Source organism: Ceratosolen solmsi, unplaced genomic scaffold (genome assembly GCF_000503995.2).
Source record: "Ceratosolen solmsi marchali unplaced genomic scaffold, CerSol_1.0 scaffold6, whole genome shotgun sequence".
NCBI lineage: Eukaryota > Metazoa > Arthropoda > Insecta > Hymenoptera > Agaonidae > Ceratosolen > Ceratosolen solmsi.
Window position 1 is genome coordinate 2,803,304 of NW_011948414.1, and position 25,113 is coordinate 2,828,416.

The following is a 25,113-nucleotide window of genomic DNA, read 5'->3' on the forward strand; positions in this document are numbered from 1 at the left end:
CTACTCATTCCTCACACGCGCGCGCGCGAGCGCACACACGCGAATACGCGCACAGTGCTACAGTGATTAAAAAGCGTGCAAATTTATGTACGATCGAAATATATTCGTTAGCGTAGTAAATTGAGCCGATGACTACGATGAGACTATTACTATGATGATCGTAATAATGATAATTTACTTCGATAGAATACGTGACTTTTGAGTTTTTGTGTAGAAGGACGAATATCCTTCGACATCTATAGCTTTACGTACTGACGTTATTCCTAACGTATGCAGAAGATAAATTTTAATTCGATAATCAATGTACAAAATCAATGAACTGAAATTGTAAACAAAGATATTATGAATTATCTATACCAAACTTTGTTGATATCTTTCTTTGTCAATCTATATTATTATTAAATCAAATAATTAAATAATGTACAATATATATTAAATAATGCGTTTATCGCATGTATTGAAGTATATAGTTTTTATTTCGAAATAATAACTTTATTTTCCACTATTTAAACAATTTTGTAGTTCGTACAACAAATGATTTTCTTACCACTTAAATAAATTATCTGAATAAAAACTTCATAGCGAATACAATTGCGTTTCATTTGAAATTAGATCAAACGTTAATTGAAATAATTTTTATAAATAGAATGAATGTATTAATTTTAAGGCAAAATTTATTAAATTTGGATTAAACCATTCAAAAAATTTTTATATAAAATTTCTGCATAATATATTATTCTATATCCACATGTATAAATAGAACTTTGAAAGCTAAACTTTGAATAATGTTCTTAAATTCAATAAATTTCATAATCCTAAATATTTAATTTCCAAATTGGCTTATATACATATATATATATATATATATATATATATATATGTGTGTGTGTGTGTGTGTGTGTGTGTGTGTGTGTGTGTGTGTGTGTTTGTATAAGCACTCTTCACCTTTATAACTTGACAATTAAGCATTTTAATACAACAATACGCAGAGATATTGCATAAAATATGTAACATTTGTATCATCTTTTCTTCTATAATTTAGTAATAATAATATTAAATTGAATATGATAATCAAAATTAACATTTGAAAATTAAATTTATGTTATTTAGTGTTTAGGAACAATTATTGTAAATTAAGAGTTAAAATTGGGAATTGAAACTAAATTTAAACTATATAAATTTTCAATCATTTCAAAGTTTCATGACTATTCATTTATCTTAATTGATAATCCATTATAAAATCTAAATTTCATTCACTAAGCCGAAAAAAAAGACGTAATAATAGGATCAAAAAGTCGGAATGATGAAATTGATCGTTTAAAGTTAAAACGTTATGTTAATACTTTCAGCTCATAAAGATGAATTAAAATTGATTTTACATAAATTTCTAACAATTTGCCTTTAATATTGCAAAGATTGTAGTAAATTTAAATTTCTATTTAAATTTCTCCCCATTCAATCAATATCAATATTAAAATTCCTTTAATAAGATAGTCCAGAAATAATAAGTCCAATTGTTTCCTGTGGAAACAAAGGGGAATATCGAGTAGTCAAATATGTATTTTCATATATTTTAAAATTGCTGGTGTACAGCCGATATTTCAGAGCCTCGATATACCTCTAATAACAAAATGTTATTTGTTGCTGTAAATGTGAGGTTCGTTGTACCTATCACAAACCATATTGCCAGATAAGACAATGCATGTTTTAACGAGTCAGTTTTTATCTATAATTTTTAATTTTTCGCGAAGATAACAAAGCGCATACGCGCACTTCTTGTCAATAGTGCGTATCCTTGCGTACCCTTGCGTACATCGCGAATATTTCGCATTCATGAACAACGAGAACGTCCAGGCGTGTAGCAATCCTCGGAGAAATGCATGCAGAAATTTCTTCCTCCAAGCGGATGATGTTCGTGTGATTATCGGTGCAATGGTGAAGGTGCAAAAGTACAGCTTGACGAGTCGCTATCGACGACTAGGATAGATTGCCGTCCTGAAGCAGCCTTGATCTCGATCGGCATTCTAGTCGATCTAAGCGAACGCGTGGGCGTTCATCATCGATGTGTAACCACAATGTTGGCATTAGATTCCTAGCTCCGTATTGCCCATCCCTCCCATTTCCCTATCGTATGTACTGTGGTAGAAAAATTTCCTGAACAAAGCGCAACGATTACAATTAATTAATTTAAGATTACTGGGAAGCGTGTTTTTTCTTCGTTATTATTATTATTATAAAAATCAGTCTCAGGTCGATTGAAATAGTATTGTGGGAAAAGAATGGATAGCTATTCGATGAAATTTGCTTGATTATTCATAGATTGAAAGGAAGCTAAAATATTGAAATAACGTCGACATATTCTTTAAAATTTAATGAGACGTTTTGTTTGAATCATAATTAAAAGATTTTAGAAAACAAATAATCCGCATATAAAAAGATATTTTTAAATTAGCAACAAACAGCTTGACAATTAGCATTAATACGTATTCGATGATATAAATTTTTTATTACAATTCCCATGTATGAGATGATTTAAACAAAAAAAAATATATATATATATATATATATATATATATATATACATGTAAAACAATCTAAATAAACTAACTAATTTTTATTTCTATTCTTTATATAATTTTAATTAATTTGCAAGATCAATTTAAAAAATCATGAATACTTATGAAAATATTTAAAAACATGCAGTCTTGGTTTATATATTTAAAGTACATAGCATTTTCAACAAAAATATTAACTGCACGAGACTTTTTTTATAACATTTTATTTATTTATTTTTTTCTTAATAATTAAAATGTGTAATTTTTCTTAATAAAAAATACAATATGGAGTACTATAATATTAATTTGGCAAGCTACATATTATTCCTATCAATTTTTAATGTAAAAGTACAACAAGCAGTTTTAGAAAAGTATGATAAATTATAAATAACATAAAAAAATCGAAAGGTAATATTAGTATTCAATGACTTAGACGGTCTTTGATATTCTAAAAAAAGAAAAATATAAAGTATATTTAAAAAAAATACATTACAAAATGCACAATACTTTACAAATTTTATCCAATCATGTACCATTAATTTTTTTTAATCAACTGAAACAACTTGTTTTTTTTATCCATAACACGATCATCGTTTATTAACATGAGGTACAAATATTTCAAAAGATAATGAAATTTTATGAATAAAAATAAATTACATTAAAATTGTTCATTCGTAATAAGGTTGGCGTATTAATTCGCACGATATTTATATATTTAATATATTCTGCATCATTGCAACGCATAACGAAGAGAAAAATTCAATTATTTAAAAAATATTATTGAATCATAAAATCGTGATAATGAAATATTACATAGAAAATTTTTACATTAATTTATTCTGCGAATGGAAGAGAGCGGCGAGATTTATATATTTAATATAAGCAATAGTTGAATTAGAATTAAAAGTTACACGCTTAATAAATACGATATAGTATTATTACAACTGAATATTTATAAATACTATTATTGTATTTTATAAAAGTATCTGAATAATTAATTATCAAATATTGAATTTTAATTTCAAATTTTCTTTCATATATGGAACTTACAAAAGCCATACGAATGTGCTAAACAGTATTTTTTTTAATGAAATAAGGTTATTATTTTAATTTACAAATTATGAGAATCAAGTTGATTATATTTTATAAATTTATGATGCTTTTTTTCACGAAAATGTTAACATGAATCCAATAATATTTTCTTAATTAGAAATCGAATAGTATAGCCCAAGCGCACCGATTCGATTTTATTAAAAATATGGGAAATTCAGACACATAAATAATTAGGTTTGACAAATTCTAAAGTATAAACAAAAATATTATATATTTAAATAATCACTTGGTCGAAATTTCATATTAGAATTATTTCGCATTTATCTTATATTATTTAATATTTAATAGTTATGCGGCTAATAAGCATATTTAAATGATACTTGGAAATTTTACGATATAAGAAGTTGAATATAATTATTGAATTATTGTGTACACTTGGATCATTTTTATATGTAGATAAGTATCGATTGTACAATGAATTTATTAATTCCATTTGCAAAGCCGATAAAATAAATTAATAAATAAATAACATTTTTATGAAAGTGAATTAGCGATAAAACACTTTGTAACATGTAGCGGAGTATTTTATCAATATATTATTCTCCGTAATCTAGTATTGGTATGTGCGCAATAAAGCTGTAATATATACAATGTCAACCTTGTATTGGATACTGATTATGAGAATAAAAGAGACATCGATTATAACGGGTTCTATTAAAATTTTTTTTTCTATACGGTCGGATTATATGTTATTGTATATTTTTATACGTGAAAATTAGTTTTTATAAAGAATATTCGATAATAGGAGATATTCGTAAAACGAAAAAAAGTAAATTAATTATAGTAATGCAAATACTTGTTAAATTTCAATGAAAGCCATACTTCTTAGTTATGTTGTATTCATAATTATCCGCACACAAAAAATGTATAAAAATAAGCATACAAATGTCAAATTGAGAACACATTGGCTAAACTTTTACAAAGTAAACTTTTTACAAGGAATATTAATAAAGAATAACGTATATGCGTAAATATATTATCTTAATTAATCGAACATTATATTATTAAAAATTTTTTAAAAATACCACAATAAAATATATATTATTGACTAATTAAATAAACAAATATGACAAAAATAATCTGCAAAATCTTCCAAATATTTCTTTTACATTTCTATAAAAATATACAAGTTTGATTTTGGATTATATAACAGATTATATAGAAATAGTCAATTTAACCAATTATTAAAAGACTAATAGAATATTTTTTAAGTAACAATTTCACATCTGTTTTAACGAAACTATATTTAAATTATATAAATTGGTGTTGCCTACTTTTCATAAAGTTCGTATCTTTTGTAAACGTTATTTCGTGTTTTTGCATCTCGAATGACGGATCTAAAACTTATATAAATTATACAAATTGTACAGTTTACATTGATATGAAATAAAACTTTAGCAATACTAATATTTGGGAAAGTTTTACGATCGCCATCGTGTTGTTGAATCTTCAATGTGAAAAATTCGAATTCAAGTATAGACAAGAATTATATGTCTAATTATAGTATTCACATACGTCTCCCATATGGAAATATGGCGATCATAAAATTTTAAATTACACCATTAATTTATAAGTACTAGGAGAGAATATATTGAAGTACCACTTTATAATACTTATAATTGCTCGTTTGAACTTCTATTAAATGCCTGTGCGTCGAAAATATCTCTTTGCACGAAAGTTCGATAAATCTTCTTTTAACAATATGGATCTATTTGCAATACCCGACGCTTCTTCCGCGTGAAAATAATCCCGCATTGTATCCGAGAAAAAAGTGTGGCGAGGAAGCAAATAAAAGCGGAGGGTGACGTCCGTTCACCTAGACTCCAAGACCCGCTCCTATCCCCACTCCAGGTAGAAGAGAAGGCCCCGCTCGGCTTTCCTACACGTCGGTGCATCGGACCCCCGGAGCACGATGTCCCTCAGTCGAACTCCGCGCGGCGTTCAAGAGAGAGAGAGAGAGAGAGAAAGAGAGAGAGGGAGAGAGAGATACATTGCGAAAAGTTATCGCACGCGTTTCCGATTCTTTTATCGGAAGCCTTAACGTCTGCCCCCTTTTTCTATAGCGCCTGAAAATTCTATTCCATTGCATTGTGCCCGTGTTTTATTCTTAAGAACAAAACGTTTAAAGCTAGTTTTATGGTTAAGATTTGCTTAAATGAAGCTGAATCTCAAGTCGAGTAAAGTTTGATGTGAATTCATGTGAAGTGGTACATATTACAGTTTTAAATTCGAAATCCTATTGTGCTGGATTACCCTTGTAAACTAATTTTATTTAACGTTCAAGTGCTTTACTTCATATTACTTTCACCAAACTAGGTTATTTGTTACTTCTCCATTGGATTTTAAGTGCATACAATATAGTATCATATAAGGAATGTTCAACATGCACTAAATATCTGTATTGAATGTTAATTGATTAATTAAAAAAGTATCATTTGATTTTAGTAATATTGGTTTGATACCCATTGATTCAGGATTTGCTACAAGATATGGATATTAAAAATTTTCTATTTAGTATTGTACTTTCATAAGTAATTATCTGACAAATAATACACTTTGCGGCAATAACAAGTGTATTGCAATCAGAACGTCATGATAAATAAAAATTAACTTTAGACTAAATAAAGTCAAATAATTATCTATAACGATTATAAAATCATTATCGTGTTTAATCGAAATTTGAATATTAATATTAAAAATATTTGAAAATCTATAATGTAATCAAATAATATTTATAAAATTTTGAAATAAAATTTTAAATCATAAATCTTCCCAGTCCAATTGTAATGAAGTAAAAATAAATTTACAAGCACAAAATTCCATCACTTTTCGAAAATTCACAATATTTCAACCAAAAAATTAATTTACATTGCTTGTCGCATTAGTATTATATATTTAATTAGGGTTGTATTTATATGTATAACAATTTTGTATTATTATAAAGACTTATTATAATTGTCTTAAACAAACAAAAACAACATTTAATTTTTTGATTATCTAACATAGTATATAATCTTTTCACCAGATTTATTCGATGCAAGAATATCAAAGTGCAGAATACAAATAGAAAAACAGAAAATAAAAAGTTTCGATGTACATGCTTTTCATCTAAAGTAAAATGTCGATAATTTTCATCATCCTCGAGTGAGTATATTTAATATTATACAGATTAATTAATTGAAATAAAAGATCTTTAAATAATAAACTACTCGATGTGGAATACTCCTTTGGCTAAAAATAATTATTCGCCAAATGATATTGTCATATAACGAAACGAAATGAAGAAATTAAATGAATTAACGAATGCGATTTAAATAGTAAAGAAATATCTGATAAATTAATCATTCCGATGTATTGTCGTTGAAGATATATTAGAAATATTAATTTTTCTATAAATAATAGTCTCTTTCAAAAATCCGATAGTAAATGCAGTCCTTAACATTCTATTCAATTAATTACAATTAGTGAAATCATTTCTTTTAACGTTTCAAATTTTCTGTACGTTATAATAGATAATGTTAGTTGTAAAATTAATTAAATAGAAAAAGTATAATAACATTACGACGACACCATACCGTATTTAATTTTTATATACATTTATGATTAAATAAATTACAATATTAAGTATTGATTTATACATCTGAATTTAAAAGTACGTGATATTAAGAGTATAGGAAGCTTTATTTAAATAAAATTTAAAAATACAAAATAATAATAGACTAAATTTAAAAGAAATAGAAATTCCTTTAATTACATCCGTATCAACATTCTCATAATTAACTTCTATCTGGAAATGACTTATTTAACACAATCATTAATACATTTTTTTTTATAAATTCTACACATATCTGAATGTAGCTGTAAAATGCTATTTTCTCCTTATAATGATCATCTTTTACATTATAAATTCTATTGAAATTTCATCGCATTATATGTATAAATAAATTGTTTTCTTTGTCATTACTTGATATTCTGGCTTTTGTATATTTTATTAATTTGAGCTTACCGTACCGATTTATCGATCTAACAAAATATTGAACGAAGCGTAAGGAACGTGAATTTTTTAAAAATTATTTTGAAACATTCTGAATAAGTTTTTTATTTTACAATAAAATTATAAGTAATTAAATAAAATTATACGTAATATTTTAATAATAACTTTACATATGAAAAAAAAAACTTTTTTTAATTGTATTTTATTTTTTTTCTGAAATTATCAATATAAATATTAGCGATTAATTAAAATAGCACTAAAGAAAAATTAAAGAGCGTTAAAATTCTTAACTGTAGTAGTGAGTAAACGAATCGATTAAACTATTTTTATTTAATTCACCTTACGTTTGTTCTCAATATTAATTTGTCTTTTTGCAATCCGCAAAGAAGGAGGAAGAAAGTCGATACAATGACATTCCTATATAATCCACTACTATTTCATGAATAATAACAATCACAGGTTAAACAACACGATGAACGATCAACCTAACAATCTAAATCAGCCTCGTAGCAGCGGATGTGATTGCAAATAACGATATCCCGAGGCTCGCGATTTATCAGCTTCTACGATCTCTCTAGTTAGGATCCCATGAAAGGCACAATTTGCGCTATAATTTATGTAAACACTAGAGAAAAATATAAAAACAAATTATAATTTCACGTGAAATATTCGTCTCTGTCCATCTCTATACGTACTTATATTTAGGAGATTTTTAGTTCCATGTGTCATGAAAAATGAAGGTAGTTTATGAAATTATACAATTGATCGTGATGTATTAAAACAATAAATTATGATTTATTTAATATCTTACATAAATCTAATAACGTTGCATATTATATTATCTTTAACTTATTTTTGTTCTATACATATCACTCGTAAAGAACTGTGTATTTGAAAACTAATGTAATTTGTATATTATTATTAAAAATAATCTACACAATGCTGTTTATAGTATAAATGTATGCGTTTAAGAATTTCCTAACTAATTTCTTCAATAAATTATGAAAACTAATTATTTAAATATTAATATTAACTGGCCGCTAAATTTTAGTTTAAAATATTAAAAATATTTAATGTAAGTGGCCTTAATACTTAATTAAGTTATAAAATGCATTTTAACCAACAATAATTCATAAAAATTTTGTTTAAAAAAGTTAAATATATTTATTATATCACAATCTTATATACACGTGTATTAGTTATACATTAATGAACTATTATTTCTTCCACTTACAATTGCATTATTAAATATTAAATTCTGAATATTATCATATAGTCTATGTAATACAAATTGTTTATTATTTTTTTAATAATATGTTTGATTATATATTTTTACTATTAAATCAATCACTTATTACATCGCAAATTCAGTAATTATTTATTAGATTCTGCCTCAATAGTTACTATATGAATAAAATTCATCCAAATTCAATAAGAAGTAATACAGATGAATACTACAGTTCAATAAATTCTTAAATAAATTTTTAATCTATTAAAATATGACATATGAATGTAAAACATTTTAAGATTTCGATAAAATATATTTGCAACTACTATCGTATCCAACGTATAAATCGATTTACAACAAATAGTAATTTTTCTCTAAATCAGTAATCATTTACAATGGATTTTAATACATTATGTATCATAAAAATGACAAAGAACGCTGTCATATTGATTAAAAATATTGATTATATATAAATTGAAGAAATAATTAATAGTAAGAGGAAGCAAAACTGTATTATTTTAGTATATTATAAATTATTAAATTACTAATTAAGATCATTAAGGATATTATTATTATTTATAACTAAAATCATCTCATTTAAAAGATGCATGGAATTTATACCGCAAAATTGACAATAATAATTGAACTCAAATATTATTATTACTATAATATACATTTGAAAAATAATTAGAAATTTTACTCTTTTCTTATGAACATAGAATATATAATAGGCTTTAGTATAATATATTATAGATTCAGGAAATCATGGTATCTACTTTGCAATAAGTTATTATAAATGTTAAAATACATTTATTGAAAAATATAACCAATGTGCCAAACAAATAAATGAAATCAGGATAAATATAATTTTTTAAAAAACGATAATATTAAAAAAAAAAAAAGAAAGCAAGAAAAAAGGAGAAGGTTAAGTAACATCGAAGTAGTATTGCTCGGCAACCTTTATAAATTTAATTTATTTAAATTAAGATTACCTAAAGCAGAAGTCTTTTCATTTTTAAAATTCAAACTTTACTATTACCAAGTTAATAATGATAATAAGTAACATAACCATAAAAATACAACACGTAATAAAAATAAAGAAAAGATAGTAAGTATAAAACCTTTAAAACCACTGAACATGATTGGCCTCCATACCCTGAAGTCACGATCGACACTCCCACGACGAAATTTCGCTGCCGCTGAAGCAACCAGTCGCAACTAATGCCTTATGGGTCCTTTCGCCCACGCATGTAGCATTGGCTTCAAGGATTCTGTCGCATATCAGCGCACATACATACGATCTGTCTCTCGGTTCACAGTCTCTTCCTCATTTCGATCTCTTTCTCTTTTTCATGACTTCTTACGTAATACAGTCAAGCGATCACGCGTTTAGCCATTCCCCTTTATCGTTTATCGCAGTCTTTCACTCTTTCACATCTCTCGTTCATATTGATAAATCGTGTATTCAATTGAAATCCCATAGCGATACGAGGCACACACTCGTTTATTTATTTAGACGAATTTGTTGAAAATTTAATAAGAATAATATAAAATATTCGACCTCGTTTTAAAATTTTTATAAAAAAAAAGAACTTATAATTATTTAAATAATCGTCTCAAGTATTTTTATTACAACTGGTTATGTCGTTAACAATTTTCTTAATTTTACATTTGTAAATTCGTTGTTTGTTCGTGTAAAATAATTCATATGAATGATAAAAATATACCTATTTCGTCAGACTAGAAATACGAAATTTGTATCCGCGTGGCACGGATATATATATTTAAAGTTATTTAAATAATAGGAATATTCTTATAAATTACAATAAATTTGTATACAATCAACACTTTTATCTATACGACATTTATGCATAACTTTATGAACCATTTAATCCTCTCTTACATAATCCAGTGGATCATATTAACAAGTTCTTATATTTACTAATTTCTTCGTGCATAATAGCTTTTTACAAATATATTACATAAGATTAATAGATACTTTTATAACCAAATAGTAGACGAATTAAGTATAATTATTGGTTTATAACTTTGTGGATCCACGAAATTGTTGCAAAGATTACTTTATTTACCAAATACCCTGAAATATATTAATAACAATTTTCTTAAAAGTGTTTAAAAAATAAACTATTAATCCTAACTATATATAACATCTGTTAAAAATATATTTTAGCTTCACGATAAATTCGCAGTTAATATGTTACGTAATATAATTGAACATTTTTATGTTAAAACTTTCAAGAATTATTTACATACATTAAATTAATTCGTGTTACATGCTATTAATGTAACAAAACACTAATCTATATATCAATGAAAAGAGAGAAATAATCGACAATTTCTTTTAATTTTTGTTTTAATTAGAAACTTATCGAATACACATTTAATTATGATTACTTCGATTCATCAGCAAAGTCTAATAAAAAAATTAAAATACTTTTCTACTACAATTATTGATAAGTTATGCGTAAATAAATTACAATTCAAGCATTCTACACATATCAGTTGTAATGAATATGAAAATTAAACATTTTTAAACGTGATTAGAGTGAAATTATTAAACAATTTCATTAAATGTAAAAATATTTCTGAAAAATTAAATATATAAAATATATTGAGCTGGTAGTTTCAGTATTTATGACGTTTCATTAATTATGAAAAAATAATAAATTAAAAAAATACGAAAAAATATTTAATTTATTATAAATTTGATTTGAATATTAATAACTTTAATGTTATTGACTTACATATTTAAACATGAAATCTGACTTGCTTACATATGTCTGTGTATATAAATTTAGAAGTTTTTATGTATGTAAAAAAATATAGGATGTAGTGGATTAATGTAATTATTTCAATAATTGAATAAAAAAACAAATGTCTTAGTTATGATTTAAAATCTGGAAATATAAAATGAAATTGTATATTTGTCTAGAATAATATCATGAAGTACATGAGTATATTAATGAAAATATAAATAATTCATTTAAATATATATATATATATATATATATATTATTTACATTATTATTTATGTTATTATAAATTTATATACTATTTTAATTATATTTTGGAAGCATATATTTACATGCGTACAAATTGTATATTTCTCATCATTTTTTTTTATAAACCTATAAAGTATTTTTTTAATTCCATTTGTAAATTGTAATACTCCATTAAGGGGTCATATGCGATTAATTAAATTATACTTTTTTCTTTATTTTATTAATTTTTACAATAATAATAAAGCCATATTTCTTTTATTTTATAAAGAATTGTTGTAAGCGTTGCTGTTTTAAATTAATTGTAATTTAGTAAAATATTAAATTTTATATCATTAATAATATTGTTCGTTATATGAGTAATATTTAGGTATACATGTCCACGATTTTGTTACTTATTTAACAAATAAATTATTAATTAAAGTATTATAAGTGGTATTACTTATTAAAATATTCGATGGTAATATATTTACACTATTTGCTACAAATACTTTATTGTAGATGGTGACCGGCTTAAAAAAATATTACTTCCATTTGATTTAAAATTAACATTATTCATTTAAAGAAAAATAATGTGATAAATTATAAATATGCTTAATGTAATTCTGAAAAAATGTTAACTTTATATAAATTATTTCAAAAAAAAAAAAAAAAGATATATAATATACAATTAAACGATGGAAAAAAAATTTTAAACAACAAATCATATCATATTAATGATAATACTATAAATTACATATATAATTTAACTTTTTTTTGACAAATTTACTTACGCTAAAGATTACAAATAATATAGGGATAGATTTTGTTTATTATATCGAAGATACTCATAATATTTTCTGAATATTTTGAATAACGTTTTTCAATTTTCTTACCAATAAACTGCCTTGTTATTATTTAACTAGATAAACGAGTCAGTCAAGGCGTACATTATTCGGCCGCCAACGCAAATTACAGTAACAAAGACCACTAACGTTGTATTTAAGAGCGATCAATCACTTTGACAATATATGCTTTTATAAAACGAAGGAACAACGTCCTAAAGAAAGTTGATCGACTGACTTTTTCTTCTATTAACGACTTTTGTTTATTTTGAAAGACTTATTTACTTATTGAGAAAACCTTTAAAGTCTGCCATTTTATTCCAATATGTTACAATGATTCGATATAATTTAAAGATACATAATTACCGTTGATTAAAAAATTGTCTTGGTAATTCTAGGCTGAAAATAAAATTAATTAGAGAAACTAAAAGAAGTTTGTACTAGTATTTTAGATATAATCATATTCAAACTGGTTTTATTAGAGACAAAACAAAGTATTTATATCCATAATTACAAAATTGTGAAGAATTCAACTAAAAGAGTGACTAAATTATATTTTATTGTAACATTATAAATATAATATTAACATCTATGTATTGTTCCTGTAAGTTCCTGGCATACTTAGGCACACTTAAAATAGTGACAGAAAATGAATATTACTTAAATTAATTAGTATTTTTTCACACCTTTATTATAAATTAATTTTGAAAAACTAAGTAAATTAAATATTATGTATGAATTTAGCCGTAAACTCAAACTTATGCGCAATAATATATAAGACATTCTATATATAAACAAGAATTAATTAATTTAATTACGAGCAGATATTAAGGGATCATATACGATATGAAATTATCTAAATTTATTATCCATTTTATAAAATATTATTGAAAAATATTAAAATTTTCATTTTATTTTTTTCTTATTCAGAACTAATAATGTTTGTAAGAATTATTTATAATTTTATTTACATATTCAATTACTACGTTTTATTGTTAAATATACTTTAAATGTACTTTTAAACATTCATAAATACATAATTATATGTGTGAAATGAACTTTACGCTGAAATTACAGTATTTCTAAAGTTTTCTTACTTTGTAACGTTCATTATGAAATAATGAGTAAATCTTAATAAAAAATTACAAAAATTTGCGATAATCGACTCATGGATAAAAAAATCTTTATAACGATTTACTATAAATATATTAATTTAATTAACTACATAAGTACGGCTAGATACATTTAGTTTTTCATACAATTTGACAAAATAGTTGAACTATAAAATTAAATTCTAAAATAAATAATATTCATAAGTATACAATTACAAATGAAAAATAAGTATACAATACTTCATCGTGTCATATTTTTTATTAAATACATAAATAATTTGAAGTATAATGAGAAATTTTATTAAAAAATCATAATTGAAAATAATGTTAAGATTCTAAAAGCTGACACTTTGTATGATGGTACTTAACCTTTTTAAATTAATGTAACTTTACACCTACACATTTTTAAACATCATAATTTCTCCGCATCATCTAATTAAGGACATAATGAAAAAAAAAAAAAAAAAATAAAAAAGAAAAAAATAATGTAATGATTATTCTGTACACTGAATAATTTGTTTTTTGTAAATTCTTATTTATAGATTATTATTTTTTAATAGAATCTTTTACAATTTAATTATAATTTAATAAATAAAAGATTGTAATTCTAATCGTATATCTTATATCTGGACGAAATACTTGTAATCAAAGATATAAAATATCAAGTAATATTATTAAATTATAATAAATTTATTGCTATTAGAAAAAGTTGTCCATTAAAGCAAGGGAGATAAAATAAATGAATTAAGATACTTAAATTTTTAAATAATTAATATTCCTTTATTTCATATGATTCCACGGTATACTATTAATACAATTTTGATCATCGTAAATACTAGTATTTAATAGTAATCATAATTACTTGAATTTATACCTGTATTTCATATATTTGATTCTAATTTAAAAATAATATTCAAGTAAATTTGCAGATAATATATTTCATACGTATGAGTAATGGCCAAAATTCATTATAAAAATAATATTAAGGTTCTGGATTGTGTTTTTAATGTAATTTTATTGAATTGACCATATTTTAAAATCATATCCATAAATTCAATATATAGAATGCTAATTACACGTAGTTTTGAATCTTATACCATACTCATATTATTTAAATTTAAAATTTCAACAAATCATGTGGGGCCATGGCATTTGAAATTTTTTTTCATGTATTTAATTAAAAATTATATATATATATATATATATATATATATATATTAAGACAAACGAAATATCAATATTAAATTGATTATATCAAATACTATTTGAAAATTTGTATTTCCGTGACAATATAATATTTATAAATATTTATTTATACATATTATACAAGATTATATCTGATTTAAAAAATTTCTTCTAAATCGATTATACTGAAATTCCTTGCAAAATTTTATAATGATCTTAATATTTTAATAGTTCTATTGTATAAAGACAATTGTATGTATGCATGTGCAGGATAAAAATAAATTTTACCAACCGCAAACACGAATTGTTTCGAAATATTCTCATCTTATGTATGCAAAACACGAGAAAGCGAGTTGTCTGTGCGTGAAATTTATGACATGCTGATATAATATGTCGTACGGTAAAACCAGATGTTGCAATTTTTCATTTTCCATACCATAGAATACATACACATATATATATATATATATATATATATATATATATATATCGTTATTTGCTTTAAATGTAAGTTTTTCTTCTAATTAATTGAATTATTTAAAAAATTTCAATTTGTCTTTTTAACGATACCATACTTCTCTTTGGTAAAAAAAAAGTAGATTCTCCCTATTCATCATGTATTATTCATTCATATTACGTAAGAAATTGAATCGGGTAATTAGAATTATACCGAAATTTTGATTATTCTATTATTTATATACAGTATAAAGATTAATTAAAAAATTAATTAAAAAAAAAAAAAAAAAAAAATGATAAGTATTAGGATTAATTTCAGTATTTAATATTATCGATCGTTTATTATATATAAATGTACTTGATAAAATGAGATGAGTTTATTTAAATCGGTGATGCTCCGTATAAAAAAAAATTAATTTCGAGATATTATAATGTGAATAAATAAATGAATTTGATTGAATATCATCTTAATAAATCGGATAATTAAGGGCGAAATAAGTATTTCCAAAATATATTATTTTTCATCTTAGCATGCATTCATTTATAAATTCATTTTCTAAAAGAAACGGGCTCTCTGATTATTCAATATACTCGGGAAAATTTTACAATTTTCGCTCATACATAATAAATGGTTATTTATAAGCGTATTATTTAAAGTCGACATTATTGAGTAGACAGAATTATAAATTTATTATAAATTATAAATACAATGTGTATATAGTATAAATATAATAAGATATACAGTCATTAAAATATTGAATATAATTAAAAAAAAAGAATAATACAATGCATACAATAAATTGGCCCGAAGTATTGAAATTAATTCAATTATTACTAAATCATATAAATGTTTAATTTTTATGTTTATGTGGATAATAATTTAATAAATTGTAAGTTCCAGACTATATAATTGACAAGAAAGATATTAAGGACTAATATTTATACACATAGAGAAATTAAAGAAAAGCTATGTAACTTCTAAAGTAATAAATGATTTTGTACAATTTAATATCATAAAAATATAAGAAAAAGAAAGATCTTTTCTAATATAGATAGATAGATAAAGTCTATTAAAACTAGCTTCACATTACTTCTAATATGAAATCTAATATGAAATTGAAATGTTAATTAACTATCTAACGCTACCGTATCTTTACTGCATAGAGAAATTCTTTTAGAAAGTAATTAAACAGTCACAGGCTATAAAGTATGAAAAAATGACGTTGAAAAATGTAATTACACTAGTAATTGATATATTAATTCATAGATTAACTACGTATGAATGGTAATTATGAATTTTTACAATTAATTGCAATTAATTCATTTTGCACACAAAATAAAAATGTAATAGCATATAGAAAATCATTTGTTATATTAATTTTCATTAAAATATTAAAATTTTATTAAAATATTAAATATTAAAAATTATTAATATTAACTTTGCAATGCAAACCAATTTATTTATAATAAAATACTAAACTTATAAAAATTTTGAAAAAAACTTTTTATTATATTAAAACATTAAATATATAAAAACTATATTTGATTATCAAGATTGACAACAATTGTAAACAAAATAAAAACAAAATTATTATAAAAGTACAATTTATAATTCGTAATTACTGTTTTTTTTTTTTTTTTTTTTTTTTTTTTAATTTAGTCTCGAAATTCAATTTTATATTCTGTCATAGCAATATTCACAGATAACGTTACGAAATAAATTGACATTTATAATATAAAAATATATTAAATTCAATTTCAATGAAATTGTATTATTGTATATAATAAATGTAAAATGATGAAATCCAATATAATACAATGCTCGAAGCGACTTTTTATTTCAACAACAATTTAAATTTAAAGACTTTAAATAACAAATACAGTGACCATACAATGATACACAGACAGAGAGATAGATAGATAGATAAATAGATGGAGGGAGGGAGAGAGAGAGAGAGAGAGAGAGAGAGAGAGAGAGAGAGAGAGCAAATAAGTGCACTCAGTACTTTATGGATTAAACGCGGTCGTTATCTCAACGATTATTTCTACACAACTAAAAGCTAAAAAGATTAAAAAAACCTTACCTTTCGTTGATCATCGATAGTGCATAGTCATATTGCCTTATGGATTTAGTTGTGCAAAAATAAATTATTCCGAGTTATATTATTCGTAAGTGTAGCCTTTCTTGTTTTCAACACCAGAGCATTTTAGAATAGAATTTTAATGCTAATTGCTCCAAATACTAATATACAAACATTATATAATTGAAAAAAAAAAAAAAAAAAAAAAAAAGAAACCAAAAACACCGGTTACTTCTCTTGATTAGTCCGTTATACCCATATTTCGAGCTATCATTTACAATCGCATCGATATGAACAATTAGTTATTTAAGAATATGTAGGCGCATTTATTGCATCACATTGACATTATATAACTAGACGCTGTTTCTTTACAGAAACGTAAAAGGCAATGACAAACCACCTTTAAAACATTGGTATGTCCGCTTATAGGTTCTCAGCCTTACTATGGTTCGCTCAGGCGACAATTTTGCCAGCGCGAATACTGCAGGACCTGAAGAACCGCACGAACAGCTCAATGATCCGATACCAAGAGCAAGAGCGGATCATCATGGATTCGGACGCGCGCCTTAGTCGAAACTCTCCTGCCTGGTACCTAGCAGCCTCACACGAGATGGTACCCGCAGCCAAGAACCTTACCGAAAAAGCCCTTAGGAGGGAAACAATGGCTGTTATGTTGGTCGAGGCACTGCACATGTCAGCCAAGGATGCCCTGTCAATTTTACCCTCCGTTGGCACGAGTTTGGTATGATATACTCACTCGGATTATAATAAATCTTTTTGGTTTTATGGCCGATACACACGAGCGTTGTTTGGATAATTTGGTTTTTCCGAGATGAAGAACCATAAAAATATTTGCAAACCTAATCTTACTTGCTTTATACAAGTGTTTTCTTTTTCTTTTTTTTTTTTTTTTTTTTTTGATCAAATTGTTTAAGCAAGGTGTTTGGAAAGTATTATTCTTCATGAATATAAAATCATTAAGTTATCGTTATAATATTTTTTTTCAAATCCAGAGGAAGAATGCGCTTGACCCACGCATTTATTCTATTAATCTTCATATCATAATATTAATACAGCAAAGGTTTTATTATCTAAAATTATTATTTACTAAATCGAGGATCCTCGTTTTGACGACTAAATTCCAAAATTAAAATTTTTTATATCGGAATTTTAAACTACTATTTGAAATTTAAAAATCTATCAACCTTTAGAAATATATATAATTTTTACTTTTACAAATATAATAGAAGAAATTCATATTAACTAATGAAAAAAATATAGGAAATTTTTTTTTTCTTTATTTTCTTTGTCTCTTTTTTTTACAAGTAGTTATGTATAATTTAATAAATGTTTGTTATTCACATGAAGAAAGCAATTAATTAATTAAGAACACAAGAATTTTCTTTTGCCTATTTCTTTAATAACATTTTTAAAAAATAAAAGTTTGACAAGAATTTAATAATAAATGCTTGAAACAATATTTCTATATCTGTAATATATTGCTACTAATGCAACATTTTCTAAAATACAATAATGAATATATATATATATATATATATATATATATATATACATGAGTATGTATATTCCTAATGGGTTGAACAATATATTTCAGCCTGGCATTCAGCTATGGTGCTGAAAATTTAAAATTATAGCTACATAGAAATTTGAATATATAAATATTTATAATTATTATTCTACGTGATTGTTTTCGTGATATTTAAAAAGAAACGTTAGTGCTTGAAGTATTATAGAACAAGAACGAAGTAAAGTATAGGCATAAATTCTAAATTAATTAATAATTAATTGTCAAAATTACAATGACTATTTATTGGCTTTTTAAATGAAAAATATTAATTTAAATGAAAAATTATTAATGATGATAGTTATAATAATTCGAATGACAATTATTTATGCAAAATGTAATTTTTTTTATTTCCAAATTTAGTACTAATCATAATATGTTAATTATGCCATCGTAATTTTGTAATTCAAGCAACGTAACTTTACCAAAAATACAAATTATTTCATAACTAGCTGGAAATAATGAACAATAAAAAAAAAAAAGTATCTTACTCCGGATTTTGACACCAATACGTAGGTCCCCAAGTACATGGATTTTGGCCAACAAGTGGAATCCCAGACACGACGACTGTCACATTAACAAAAATGATAATATTTAAATAAGATATTTCACAATTTATTAGACATATTAGTCCGAAAGGGAATATTTTATTACAAATGACTAGTCTCCCTATGATTAGGATATATTTTAATGATTAGAAAATTTAATAAACGACTGTATTTCTTTTACTATCCTTCTGTATAATTCAATAATATGCATTCAAAATAATGAAATTTACCATAATAATTACTTACGTGCAAACATAGCACAAAAGTAGAAAAAGATTAAAAACTGCATAATGTATATGATTGAATATGATGCGATTAGTTAGCACTTCCGCAATAATTAATATTTTAAATTTCGTCTTTTTATACGTAAGTTTTTATTTCTGAAACCACGTAATATATAATTTGTGTTAACGGTAATTTAAAAGTATAAATACTCGTATTATATCTTATCTGAAACGTGCAAATAGATATAAACTGTATTTTACATATTTGCCAAAAGAAATCTCTTACAACGATAATTTTCACATATACTTTTGAGGAATACTTTTATTGAATCTAAAATTTATGATCTAAAATTTACTTTTTAACTTTGATTTTTCGACACCTCATTTCTCTAAATTTTATTATTAAGAATTCAGAAAAACATTATAAAACATTATAAATATAATTATTTTATCGCACTTAAATCAAAATTCAACCTTCTAATTATCGTTCTTTTTACTATCTTGTAAAACATAAAAGATTACAGGTTTTTTTTTTTTTTTTTTTTTTTTTTTTTTTTTTTTTTTTTTTTTTTTTTTTTTTTTAATAAAATTTTCTTATATATACTTAAACATCAAATGTTTATTTATAAATATGTAGTAAGGCTTTCATATTCAATGAGGCTAAATCAGAAACGCTTAAAGAAATTAACTACAATCATGATTGATATTGTGAATTTGATAATTTAATACATTAGATTACTCGTTTCGATTAATAATGAGTTTGATTTTTATACTTTTCTCTTAACCTATAATTAACTAGCAAAATTATATAAATAAAACAAATTGCCATTGTATTGTGCAAATAATTCAATTGGTTAATTGATAAAATATATAGTACGTTATACACTTTAAAATTTGCACTTTGTATGCTTTATGCAATGAATTAACGTACATCATAATCTATTATAATAGCATTTGTCATAAATATTCGATCAATGTAAAAATACAAATGTCCCCATATATTTAGTGGCCTGAATTGATAAAATGCACAAACAATATGAAACTTCAAAATCTACTTTTGATAATTATTATTCCACATATTTACAGAAAGTAAGAATTATATAGTTCATTATAATAATATGGAATACCGTGAAAGAGGAAAAATATTGACCTAAGTTAATATTTGAAATTTTAACAAAAGTTTTTAAAAATAGCTTAATATAGCAAATTTTTACTAGTAGATTATTGAGTGCCATTGCTGTCATGGAACTAAAAATTAAATATAATTAATAAAATATTTACTATAGATAAGTTCGAATAATCCACATAATTCGAATAAACAATTCGAATAAAAGCAATCGAGTGATTTTTATGAATGTACCGAGAGCCACTTGCTATATTGTTTTGTAAATATTCAATAGAATACAATAAAAATACATAAATAATAGAAAATTTTTTAATTTTCATATTTGCAAATTAATTATCGATGTTTGATAAGTGAAATGATTTTATCGCAAAACTAATGTTTTAAATTAATTTGGCAAATATTATTTATACTTTGCTGTCAATTCCTTTCCGAATTGCCACAATATTAAGGAAAAATTGTTTTTACGAAGATCGCTTAAAATTGATAAAAATAAATAATTATTAAAACCTTCCTTCGATTGTCGCAGCCACATTCATGAAAACTAAAAATAAATTGTATTTCTATGTCAACTGAAACATTGTAATCGAATATTGAACTATGCTTCTTTATTCTAATAATTTTTATATTAATAGTTCACGTTCTTACATATTCTAACGCAATTTTCGAACAAATTACCTTGCATTTTAATACGTATATTTATTACACATGTATTGATAATAATTTTAATAAAAAAATAAATCCTTTTATCTATATCGTATGAATAAATTATTTGAAATTAATAAAATCATGAATATTTAATATTAACAATTATTCTTGATATAGTTATAGTATATTGGATATTCTTACCGTTATACTATTTATAATTGACAAATTTCCAACAATATTCTCTATCAAAGTAGTAAAATATTCAATATATTACATATAAATATATTTAGATAATTTTTATTTTATTAAACTTTGTTGTTAGACTCCATTCAAAGATCAAGAACATTTTAAAGAACAAAAAGATGTCATAGTTAACATTATAAAAATGTACCGCTTAAAATAGCTTTTTGTAAAACAGTGATTTCGATTACTAATATGATACTTAACAATTTATTATATTATATTACTATATATATATATATATTATCTGATTTTAATGTTTATTGTTATGAATTTAATGTCTGATATATATATATATATATATATATATATATATATATATGTATAAAATTAGCATTTAAATAATAATTACTTGGTTTGCTGTAATTTATGTTAACTATTAAGGATATATCGAATTATATCAAAGATAATTTAGATCTATATAATTGAATAATTCTAAATTAAATTATAAAATAAATACTATATTAGTCAGGATCTGTGATTAGTAATCTGTGTTCTTCAAGAAGAAATAATAATTTGTGAGTATAAAGATTCTGCAACGATAAATCTCTTTATAAAACGTTGATAAGATTTTTCCTTGTGTTAATGTTTTTTAATCACTAACAGGTTGAAATTTTAATTTCAAAATATCCCTGGAATATATGTACGGGATAGAAAAAAAAACATAATTAAAAAAAATTAGTATTTTATCGATAATTTTAATAACAAAATATATATTACTGAATTTTCTTCGCGAGATTAACGTGATTATATGTATATATATGTGCCTTATCATAATTATTATAATCGATAAATATTCATTTTTACTATTTATCATAATATAAATACTAAACATGTATAGCTTAAATTCAAACGAATGTTTTTTTTTTTACAATCAAGCAATTCAATTAATTTTATTACAAACATAAAAGCTACTTAAGTAAAAGGAAATAATCACGTCATCTTGTAACATAAGTAAAATTTTATTTATTATTATAAACGGTGTATAAACATTTTATTATAATTTTATTATAAAATTTAGGAATATTGACAATTTTCAAATTTCCGTCAAATTTTAATTATTAATTTATTTTATACCCTGATAAACTATTGCGTATTGTTTATTACTCGTTCGATATCTATAGGCATATTGTACATATTATAATCAACATAAATAATATTTAATAATTTTTAGTGATAATCATTTTAAACTTGTAATTATATTTAAAAACTATTTTTATCCAAAGTGATATAATAAAAATATGTAAAAAGATAAAATATTTTGTAACCTCTTATCGTTCGAAATATAAAGTCATATTTTCTTAACTCGGGTTAAAAAATATTATCCTAATTACTATTTTAATCAATCATGAACTATTATTTTGTAACGTATTTTGCTACCGTTGTTGACAAATATGTTTCTATATTTTAATCTGAATTTTAACAAATACAATTATTGTAATGTTATACTAATAGTAAGTAAAATATTTACAAATAAAAACATGAAAAACTACAGGAATTCAGTTGTAAGAGAGAATTATGAAAAAAACTAAAAAAGATAACATTCAATGTATTAACTACCGAGGACATGTACAAGTTGTGAGTCTGTTACTAAAGTTTTGATTCGCCTTCAAATATATTATGAACATATATTAACTAAACTAATTGTACCTGATAAGTAGTATCACTGTATTAATTTATTAACAATTGAAATATTTTATTCATTTTTACAGTATAAGTAATATTTAATTTTAATTATTATTATAATGATTATTATTATGATAAAACAAAATAATAATAAAATGACAGATGATTGAAAAAAATATAGTGCTTTATTTAACATATTTTTCTTTTATTAGATAGATATTTATATTATATAATGATGATTTGAAAGATTAAATATTTTGTAGCAGTTTAATAATTAAATTTTTTCATAATAGATAAAATTTAATATGTCGGAGATCAGTCTATTACTGTTAGCTAATTTTATATTTTACGGCGCGTACGTGTGTTTCTTCTATATTCTCACATAATTCTGTAAAAAAAAAAGATTTATTGTTAACAAATAACAATAACGAAAGAAAGATTTATTGTACAAAATTTTTATCTCACTTTTCATTTATACTTTTTTACGGAATTTTTTTATCAATGAGTAATAAAATAACTACTCCCAAGGTATTCTTTTATTTGTACAACTAAAAATAGATTAATTATGAAAATTATTCTGTAAATGTTACAAAAATTTAGTCTACATTATAAATCCAATTTCAAAAATTATTCATAAAAAGTGCTGTAAAGTTCAATATGTATTATATATTTATCAATATATATATTATATATTTGTATTATATATTTAAATGTAAATATAAAAGGTAAAATTCTATCAAAATTATTTAAGTATTATTATATTTCTTCGATTTATATAATTATTTATTTAATCTAATAATCCAAAAGTAAATGAATAATAAGAGTATATTTTTGATAGAAAACTGATTGTATTATGAGCAATTGAATTATATTTACTTATGACTCAAATAACTGGAACGCTCAGCTCTTTTATACTTTAGCCATAATAAATAATGTTTCGGGTGATAAAAATAAAAAAAAATATTCACTATATTATTATGGATAATAAAAAACAAGCAATATCTGTCTACGTTTTTGTTTAATAAAAGAAAGTTTTTTCCATAAAGTTCCATAAAATTATGAATATTTATGAAGTTATTAATATATATATATATATATATATATATATATATATAGAATATTTCATTTTTTTTCTAATATTCTAAGTATGCATTATTATCTAAGTATTTATGAAAAAATATAGTCGACTTAAAATGATAGCAATAATATTTAAAAATATTAATTTTACAATATACAAATAAAATTGCGACTAAATAAAAGTTCCACATACATACATAATTGGCAAAACATAATTTATGAACATTTATTATAATTATTACTTATTTTAATATAATAAAAGTACTATGTAAACAAATAATTATTTTATAGATTTATTAGATCAAATTATTTCCTGTAAAAAACAATATTGAAATGATGTGTGATTCAATGTCTTCCAAAATTTTTTTTTCTCATCAATATATGATACATAAAATAATATTTCATTATTTTCTATCATAAATGTTATTTTACAGATCTTTTATTATTTTCATCAATAAATTGAAAAATACCATA

The 25,113-nt window shown here is 23.3% G+C and overlaps 1 protein-coding gene and 1 long non-coding RNA gene across 2 annotated transcripts in view; one reads left to right on the top strand and one right to left on the bottom strand.

The window, feature by feature from the left end:
* Nucleotides 1-5,892: 5,892 nt before the first annotated feature.
* The window catches only part of LOC105368358 (peroxidasin-like protein), a 30,907-nt gene continuing 11,686 nt past the window's right edge, over nt 5,893-25,113 (top strand). Inside the window, exons 1-3 of the mRNA XM_011507362.1 lie at nt 5,893-5,984; nt 6,694-6,812; nt 17,998-18,310. Of these exons, the coding sequence (XP_011505664.1) occupies nt 6,787-6,812; nt 17,998-18,310 (339 nt within the window). The 5' untranslated portion in view covers nt 5,893-5,984; nt 6,694-6,786. The remainder of the gene's footprint in view (nt 5,985-6,693; nt 6,813-17,997; nt 18,311-25,113) is intronic.
* On the bottom strand, nt 19,105-20,097 carry LOC105367826 (uncharacterized). The gene is made up of 3 exons (XR_913078.1): nt 19,948-20,097; nt 19,645-19,720; nt 19,105-19,203 (listed from the first exon to the last, which is right to left on the bottom strand). It is a non-coding gene; the product is annotated as an uncharacterized LOC105367826 (long non-coding RNA).